The 10,078-nt window shown below is 25.3% G+C and overlaps 2 protein-coding genes across 3 annotated transcripts in view; one reads left to right on the forward strand and one right to left on the reverse strand.

Annotated features, from left to right (window-relative positions):
• The window catches only part of LOC122510427 (fasciclin-2-like), a 177,400-nt gene extending 176,318 nt beyond the window's left edge, over positions 1-1,082 (forward strand). For both annotated transcript variants that reach the window (XM_043625063.1, XM_043625064.1), the window contains one exon: positions 157-1,082. In XM_043625063.1, coding sequence (XP_043480998.1) covers positions 157-298 — 142 coding nt within the window. In that variant the 3' untranslated portion in view covers positions 299-1,082. The remainder of the gene's footprint in view (positions 1-156) is intronic.
• Positions 1,083-5,391: 4,309 nt separating this feature from the next.
• On the reverse strand, positions 5,392-9,842 carry LOC122510429 (galactosylgalactosylxylosylprotein 3-beta-glucuronosyltransferase I). Its single transcript, XM_043625066.1, has 5 exons — positions 9,673-9,842; positions 9,133-9,460; positions 8,282-8,877; positions 7,880-8,176; positions 5,392-5,878 (listed from the first exon to the last, which is right to left on the reverse strand). The coding sequence occupies exons 2-5, from the start codon at positions 9,263-9,265 to the stop codon at positions 5,780-5,782; spliced, it is 1,125 nt and encodes a 374-aa protein (XP_043481001.1). The 5' UTR covers positions 9,266-9,460; positions 9,673-9,842; the 3' UTR covers positions 5,392-5,779.
• Positions 9,843-10,078: the final 236 nt, after the last annotated feature.

The raw sequence follows: 10,078 nt of genomic DNA on the forward strand, positions 1-10,078 counted from the left end.
GAGGAAGTATTTTCTGATTAAATTAATTTTTCTGTATTTTTAATTTCAATAAAATATAGCATGCATATGTTTTTTTGTACTAAGCGTCGCATTCTCGCTCTCAAAAAAAAATTTACTAACATTTTATGAATTTTGGCATTCTCTTCTTTTTTTTAGAGATGAAAAGGAACCACTGCGAGAGGAGAAGAAAATTACACCAATTATTGACTCTGGACTTCGACGAGAAACGTCCATCACATTCGATGGTAAAAGATCAATTTCAAAGACCGGTTTTGTCGGCAAGGACTCAGCCGTCTAGATATTCTTCCGGCGTACTAGATTGTAAATGGTTCAGATCGCGATCTCCGGATGAAATTTTTGAACAGAGAAAAACTCAAAAAATTATCAAATTTAATAAGAATGAAAAAAAAACAATTTTTCAAAATTCATCCGGATTGAACTAAAGAGATCGTTAACGAAGTGGCCTTTCTATTCCTTTGCTTTTGAATTTTACTCGAGTCAACAAAAAGAGTTTCGGATTTTAATGTTTACACGTTTGTTTACCTTTCTAATCTGGCGTTTTGTGCACGTTGACTCATATCACAATTAATGCAAAACTGCATCATTGTTATTCTTTCATTTTTTCTTCTCTAAAATCATTAGTCGATTTTGATGCAGGAAAGTGCAGGGAATTTCGATTTTAAAAATCGAATTTATCCTGATGCAAAAAGAACTTGAAAATCTTTTCGTGTAATATTGTATGTAAAGTAAAAGTGATTAGGTAAAAACTTCACAAAGACGGCAGCTAGTCTCTCCCAGCACAATTAAAAAAAAGAATTGTTAAATTTTTCCCTTTTGCAACTTTTCAGAAAGTTTGAGTAGAAAATTTTATTCTGTGCTAAACAAAAGATTTTTTCTTCTGAGGATAAATATTATAATTTCATTCCACTAGATGAGAATTAAGAAAATGCTCTGCGTTGTAAAATTAATTATTAAATTTTACTCAGGTATTTTGAAATTCAAAAAGTTTTCATATAGAAAAAGTTATGAAATTGAAATAAATTTTTTTTAAACAGAAGGTAATTAAAATTATAAATGAAGGTAAAAATACTAAATAAAATACTAGATTTGAGAAAATTTCGACAAATTTTCGAATATAAAATTAATGAATTAATGAATTTGCAAAAACAAAAATTATCAAATCGTAAATTTCGGAAAATTCGAAAAAGCTTCGAATATAAAATTTATTGTTTATGAACTAATTCAATAAAAATTAATTTGAGAAAATTCAATGAAGTTTGAAAAATAAAAATAAGAAAATACATTTGGGAAAATTCGAAAGACTTTCGAATGTAAAATTTTGAACACAGAATTTGAGAAAAATCAATGAATTTTCAAAAATAAAAATATTAAAATAAAAAATTTGAGAAAATTCGAAAGAGTTTCGAATGTAAAATTAATTGAATACAGAATTTGAGAAAATTCAATAAAATTTCAAAAATAAAAATAATAAAATAAGAAATTTTGGGAAAATTTGAAAAAGCTTCGAAGATAAAAAAGATTTTGGTCAAAAATAAATACTTGGGTAAAATTTTTCAAATTTATATAAAACGTATAATCGAGTGTCTAAATTCTCCAAAAGAGCTTCATCATAAAAAAGAATGCATATCAAATTAGCAAATTTTTTCCTTCCTCCCCCTTTTCTCTATATTTTTGTCTAAAAAAATACGAAAAATTCAAAACAAAAAAAATTAGAGAAATACTTTTATTTCTAGAAAAAATAAAAAAAAATTTGCAAAAGAGAATCATGAATGTTTCCCCTAAAAAAACAAAAATTGAACAAAAAAATAGATTTCCAATTTTTCTCTATCTTTTTGTTTCCCCCCAAAAAAATCGAAATCTATTTTTTCGTACAATTCTTTTTTCCCCTCACTAAGAAAAGCCCCCCCCCCCCCCCGTAGTGAATTGCTTTCGTGGTTTAATAAAAAAAGCCTGTAAAAGTATCGCAGCGTAGCACTTTAGTAAAGAGAACTAGAAAGAGAAATAAACGTTAGTTAGGCCGTTCTAAAGAAAAATAAAAAAAAACTAAAGCGAAAAAAAGGAAATGTACAAAATTTATAGCACACCGTAAGTGTATCGAATAAAAAAAGAAAATAATTGTTAGTGGTCACTGCTTGGGAAAAAAAAGACAGAAACAAAAAAAAGTTGAAAATAAAAATAACAAACATCATTTACGATAATTGCGATCTAGTACGCCGGCTTTGGAGTGTGCAATAACAAAATTTCATTTCGAAAAATTCGTCTGCAAAATTTATTAATCCAGATATCAAAAATTAAAAAAAAAATATATAGCGGAGTAAATTTTTCGTAAAGAAATTTTGTTGGCACTTTCTTTGTAAATAGGTATTGCACTTTTCTTTTTTGTTTACCTTTTTTTTTTGGTTAAAAGAAAAAAAACAATTATGATAATTGTTCGTTGTTGCGCATATAATTAATGCTTATATCACAATATTAAGGCTCAGCCACAAATATTCAGCTTAAACGTTCTTCAGTGTCATCAATCGGGTTTTTATCACTTGTTTTTGAAGACTGATACCATTTTTTTAGTTGTAAAGAGTCGAACGTTTTTGTATATTAAATAGTTTCAGTCACACGATCGACTCGCCCGATTTCTATATATTGTTAAAAGAACATCAATATTCCCGAAAAATCTCTTGATTCTTTTTTAATTAACCGACAATAATAATAAATGTTCGTACTGTATAATATTCTTTATTGAATATTTTTACTATTTTGATTTTTATTTTAATTTTTAATTTTAATTATTCAAGTTTGAAATTGAATGAAAGTCGAAGTTTAACTAAAAGTTTTTAGTTATTATTCGAAAGAAGATTTTTTTCATTTTGGGAATATTAATGCGCTTAGTCCGACAGATAATTCTGGAATTTTTGTGTTAACTATTTTAATTTAAACTCGTGACGAAAAAAAATATCCCGTGGAAAATGTGATTCAAAGATTGCGTTTAAAATCTTATAATTATTAAAATGGATTGTAGGACACATTTCCCAATCCATTATTCCCAGTCCAACTTTCCCAAAGGACATATTTCCCACAACCAATAATTCCCAAAGAAAGATTTTCCCAATACCTAAATTTCCCAAAGCTCAAATTTTTTCCAATATCCTATTTTTTTGCTATTTTTAAAGTATGGGAAAAGGATGGCGAACTATGGACAGAAAGAAACCCATTTTTTCTCTAATTTCAAACCATGGCCTAAGTATGGCGAAAAACTATTTTTTGCTATTTTGAAACTATGGGCAAAGGATGGCAAACCATGGGAAAAAAGGAAATCATTTTTTATAATTTCAAACTATGGGCATAATATGGAGAAAAACTATTTTTTTCTATTTTTAAAGTATGGGGAAAGGATGGCGAACTATGGACAGAAAGAAAAGCATTTTTTTCATAATTTTAAAATATGAGAATAGTTATAACTATTAATTTGGAAACTTAATTGAATTTAAATTGAAAAAGACTAGACAATTTTGACGCAGTTTGACAAGACGAAATAAATAAGATTGACAAGTGTAATACGAAGTTGGTTGGTTGAAAGATTGAAGATTGTGAAAACAATAGACTGAAAAAACGAAAACTTTTGGAAAACAAAACTTTGGGAAAATAAAAGGTTGGGAAAAGTTGACTATGGGAAAAAGAAAGATTGGGAATTTTAACTATTGGGAAAAATGGATTGGGAAATGTGTCCACCAACGTGTTGTGTCCAATGTGTTCTTTAGTGACAGAAACACAAATAGTTATTAAGGACACTTTTTTTTCTTATTTTGTTTTTATTCAAGAGAGCGAATTTTTGTTTATAGAAATTCACGACAGAACAAATATTCTATATTTTTTTTACAATGTTTATTTTTTAGTCAGAAAAATTCTTTCCTTCTTTGGAATTTTCAGTAATTTAAATTTATAAATTTCCAATATTTTAAAATTTCGATTATTTTCTTTATATAAGTTCTACTGTGAATATTTTTTAGTATTTAAAGCGAATCTTTTAGTTCTATGCATTTTTTAAAATTAAGAACAAAAATATTTTATCTGAAAATGAGTGTAATAGAAAACATCACTCAAATTCGAAGCCTGCTTTTGGTATTAGTCATGCACTGATTTAAAAGAAAAAAAAAAGTACGCACTACTGAAAGTGGACTTCTGCGAAAATATCAGTAGTTTGTCAAAAGATTGAAGAGAAAAATTACGATTATTTTTTTTAGACTCGTTTTTCTCTTCTTGAATCACACATTGAAGTCTCTCTCTATATATAAATACACGTTTTGTATATTGCAAAACAGAATTCGTTATGGATGTGACAAAAAATCGATTTTATTTGGAAAATCAAGTTTTTTCATAAAATAAATAAAATGAAATTTTTGAAACATTCATAGAAAAGTAAAACGGCATTTCAGGTATACCTTGCAAAATAGTACCTACGACTTAATTCTTCAAAAACTAATTCTGTATGTAAAATATTCTTTACATTAAAAAAAAAATGTCATATAGTTATAGATGAAAAAAATCGAAGGCTCTTTTGCAAGGAGACAGTTAAAATGTGATAAGTTTTTTGTAAATGCTTGTAAACGTTCCCTTTAGCGTGTAAGTTAAATAATCTTTAAATGAAAAAATTCTTGGTAATTAAATATTTAGAAAACATTTTTATCCCAGCGTGGAAAAAACATCCGTTTAAAGTATTATTCAAAAGTAAAAAAAAACTGCACAATTTTACGCTGATATTTAAAAAAAAACAAGACTGCCAAAAAAAATTTGCACAATAGTCAACGTTTTCTTTTCCCCCCCAAAAATGGGGAAATAGAAAAAATATTTTCAAGGAAAATTTCTGCACAAATACTCGAATGCTTTTTCTACGCAAAGTAGCTTTTATACGTAATGTGACGAGAAGTTTTTGCCAAATATTATAGTACTTATTAGCTTGTAAGGTAATTACATTATTATTATTATAATTATAAAAAAAACAAGAATTATAAACACGATATTGGGAATGACAGTTATTAAATAGAAAATTTGTGGGGAAAAAAAATCAACACATCTATTTTATACCCGTTGCCAAGAAAAAAAATCTTCTAGCTTTCTATAAAAATTAATTATTACAAAAAAAAGTATTAAATCTTCCAATTTCGAGAAAGTTTTTCAAAAACCTGTTTTTTTAGGTAAGGGCATATTTTTTATGTATTTGCTTTTTTTCTGTATGCGAAAAAGTCAAAAACTCATAAATAAACAGGAAGAAATTTTGAATTCGTCGTTTCTTTTATTTCTCCCTCCATTTGTTTTTAAATTTACGTTTTAAAAAAATGTAAAAAATATGATTAATTGAAAGAAAACAATAAACAAGAATTAAAGATTATGTAGTTTTTTTATTAAATAACTCGCCTATTTTCTAAAATGTAGAAATTTGTAATTAATTAAAAATATTTTCTTAACTATAATACTTGTGGCACAATTTCAAATATTTACAGTATTTAATAAATGAGAGTACTTGGAAGTTATTCGACGTTTTTAACATTTTTTTTCGAGAATATTTAAAATATTTCACGCTTTCAAAGTTCATTGAATGTCTCTAGAATTTATCGGTTTTGGAAAATAAAAAAATATTTACATTAATTATGATATGCTATTTTTCCAAATTTGATTTGTTCGTTTAAAAATAGCTTTTTGATATTGGTATTTTTTTAAAACTTATAGAACAATTTAAAAAGTTTAAAAAGTAAAGAATGTAAATTTATTACACTTCAATGCCAAAATTTGATGGTTTCCCTTTTTTAATCAGCATTTGTTCAGTCCGAAGAAGTGGATGTTCCGTTCTCGTGTGCCAAACGTAGACCTAAAAATCGCAAATAATTATCATATCTTTATAATAAATTAACAAATAAATAATTATTAGAAATAAAAATATAGTATTTAATTAAATCAGGGTTGCCACTAATATTTAATTTTGTTTTTTTCATGACTTTTCCCTGATTTCCAAATAAAATTTTGCCTTTTTTCCTGACCCTAAAGAATATTCTGACTCATTCTAAAAATTATTAGATACTCCAAATTCTATTACATTTATTCACAAATTTCGTTAATTGTAAAATTATTCGAAAACATCAAGTTTTATTAAAAAATAAATATTTAATCATTATTATTTTTCCATAGAAATTAAGATTTAAACAAATTTTTAATCCAAACCTATTGAAATTAACAACTTATCAAAATTTTATTGTAAAACATGAAGAAATCGATCACTCTGAGTCTTCGACTCGGAGTGATCAATGTCTTCATGTCTTATAATAATTTAAATTACCATAAAATTTTTCAAAAAACATTTAATTATTTACAAAAATCTTAATAAAATCCTTCACAAGAATTTAATTATTTTTACAAGTAGTAAAATTTCTCAAAAGAATTCAATTATTTGAAAAATATGTAATAAAATTCTTTGCAAGAATTCAATTATTTTCATAAATAATAAATCGATTATTTGGAAATTCATTTTTAAATTAACTGTTATTAAAAAATTCTACGAAAATTCAATTATTTAAATTCAAAATAAAATAATTTATTGAATAATTTAATGTTTGTTAAAATTGAATTCTCATAAAGAATTTTATCGACAAATTTTTAAGTAACTGAATTCTTCTAACGAATTTTAATAAAATTTTTAAGAATAATTACTTTTTTCGAGGAATTTGATTAAAATTGTATGAAAAATAATTAAAATCCTGCTATGAATTTTATTATTTATGAAAATAATAAAATTCCTGAGAACAGTTTTATTATTTATAAAAATAATTGAATGATTGCGAAGAAATTTTAAAAAAATTTGTAAATAATTGAAATCCTGAGAAATTTTTATTATTTTTGAAAATAATTGAATGTTTGCGTAAAATTTTATTAAAAATTTTTCAAATAATTGAATTTCAGCGAAGAATTTTGCTGTTTATAAAGATAATTAAAATCATGACGAGAATTTTTTTTTATTTTTCAAAATATTTGAATTTCTGAAAAGAATTTTATTACTCTTGAAAATAATTTTATTCTCGTGATTAATATTGTCATTTATGAAAATAATTCAATTTTGCAAAGAATTTTATTAAAATTCTTGAAAACAATTGAATTTCTAGGAAGAATTTTATTACTTTTGAAAATAATTGAATTTCTCCAATCATTTGTAACTTTTCCAAAATTTAATTTTTTTTTTAGTATTTTTAATTAAAATTCTTCTATAAATCTATTATTTTTAATAATTAATTAAATAAGTATTAAAAAATGTAACTAATTTCAGAATTTGAATTATTAAAATTTTAAAAAAATCTAACTTCAATATAATTTCTAATTAAATTCATTGAAAATTGAAATTTTGTAAAATTTAAAATTAAAACCCTTTGAAGTTGATCTATTTATGAAAATTGTAAATACAATTCTTGTAAAATTCAATTATTTTAAATATATTTAAATAAAATTATTCATTAAATAATTTATAAGTAATAATTTTGTGATAGCTCCTCTTGATAAGTTAAATTATTTTAAAGAAAATTATTGTGAGAAATAGAAAGAATTGAAGGTTTTGTATTAGAATTCGTAGTAATTTCATAGTTTATAAAAAAAACATAAAAATTCAGTTTTCTTATGAATTTAAAAAATTTAATTTTTTCCAGTACTTTTACTGAAAATCCCTGACTTTTTCCTGATTTCCCTGACCAATTATACTTTCCCTGACTTTTCCCTGAATTCCCTGACCAGTGGCAACCCTGTAGATTTTTAAATGTTTCAAATTTTTGTTAACGTAGTTTAAAAAATTTTGTTCTATATTTTATTGAGAATATTGATTTTTAGATACCTTCGTACATAAATCGGCCAAGGGTTCCAGCTCGTCTCTCGTAACCATTTGCCTTAAAATTTCACTCTCCTGATATCCGCCCTCAACTTCGAACGAAAACCAACTGTCTTTATTTTCAAGTACGAGTTTTAAATTTATTGCAAATCCTGCCATATCAACTGGAAATGGTCTGTCTGGTTTCCACATTGAATTAAATCCAATTACTTTCTTTGTAGCCTTGTCGCAAATTGGCTTTTCTATCATTAACCCTCCAACCAAGCCCACAGGCCAGACACCGACCTTTTTAATTCGGCTCATCTGCGAGAAATAATTTCTAATTAATTCAAAAAAAGAAAAAAATTCTATAACTACAAAATAAATAATAATAAATAATTCTTTTAAATAACAAACTGAATAACTCACTTCAGCAAAAATCTGAATGGAATAAGTATTATCGTCATCAGCAAAAAATACAATTCCATTATGACTAGAACTTAAATTTTCTCTAATCCAACGAAGAGCTGCATTACGTTGTTCAACTCCACGTGGTTTCTTCCAATTTGGATCGCGTTTTCCAAGTTTATAATTAGGCGGTGTCGCAATATTCAAATGGGTATATGACAATAAACTTGTGGACAATAAATTTGTAACTAATCGAGTTTTATTAGCCGCGTCTTCAACGACAATCCAATGGAATTTTGGAACAAGAAGAAATGTTTGCGCCAAACGTGTTAATTCGGCCTTTTGCACTGGTCTCGAAAATGTTGGCGTTATGGCATAAATTGTTGGCGCATCTTCATACAGTGAATTCAATAATTCCTCCACTTTATTGAGACATGTTGATAAAATCGCCTTATCCTGTCGCGATATTTCTAAATCCAATTTATATAATTTCAGTCTTGTCAAATCGCGAAATGTCTTCTCATTTATTATCGATCTCTCACATAAACCAAATGACTTTATATTCTCCACCATTGATGATAGTTTACTTTTACACTTGTCGTCCTCCACTTGCCAAACTGAAATTTAATAATTCAATTAAATTGATAAAATTTAATAAAAATAAAAATTAAATTGATAAACTTCAGGCCTCGGATGAAATTTATTTAATTTCGAGGCCGAGGCCTGAAACTTAAATAATTTTTTAATATTATAAATAATAATAATTGAAAATAAAAATAATAACAATCATTGTAAACAAAATTCTAGAAAATACGAATTTAAATAATTAAAATAGAAGAAATTCAAATTGATAACAATACAAAATTACTTACCATATAAACAAATGAGCGTAATTGCTATTACATTCATCATAACAAAAAATTGACTCGTTCGAAAACATCGTGGTTGTCTTTGAAAATTCATATTTACTTCGATATTAGTTTTGGATAATAATTTTTCTTGCATTCTTATATATCATACTTTCCATAGAAAAATTTCACGTAAAAGAAATTTACATTTATACGTGGCAATACTTGATGACATTATCACTTTTATGTGTGTAATCTCTGACACAATGCTCCGGTATAAATATTTCAAATTCAAGAAAAAAAACTTACAATCGTTATAATCTCTCATGTGTCGTACAACCGGTTATCTCCTCTGTTATAAGAGAAAGAAAGACAGTATAAGAATAGATTTAATGCCAGAGTAAAAAGTCGAATAAGGAAAAAAAACTAATTGTAAATTAAAACATTAAATTAATAACATTATAATTTATCTTAATATTTAAATATTTTTTTAACCCCCCTTTATGTTCTTAAGAAATAGATTCTTTATATTTTTTCTAATTTGATTTTTAATTTAATATTTACCTTCATTGTAGAAATGAGAGAGTCAAAATAATTATTTTCTGACATAAACAATAATACAAGTATACGTGAGTAAAATCGGTAAAATCAGTAAAATATGCAATAATAATTTTTTTAGGTTATAATAAAGTGACATTTAGATTAGTGACGTATGACATGAAGTTGTCTACGTATCTGACAGTTTAGTACTACCAATCGTTATGAAAATAAAAACAAACAAACATTCAAATTAATAATTAACTTATTTGTAATTTTCTATTTGTAAATTATTTCAATTTTAGTCCTTTTATATTTTTAGTCTCGAAATAAAGAAAAATAGGAAAAATATATTAAAAATTAGAAAATAGGGGAAATATAGACACTCATACATAGAAAATGGAAAACCAATCAAATTCGTGAGTTTTATTTA

Source organism: Leptopilina heterotoma, unplaced genomic scaffold (genome assembly GCF_015476425.1).
Source record: "Leptopilina heterotoma isolate Lh14 unplaced genomic scaffold, ASM1547642v1 Lhet_68, whole genome shotgun sequence".
NCBI classification, from domain to species: domain Eukaryota; kingdom Metazoa; phylum Arthropoda; class Insecta; order Hymenoptera; family Figitidae; genus Leptopilina; species Leptopilina heterotoma.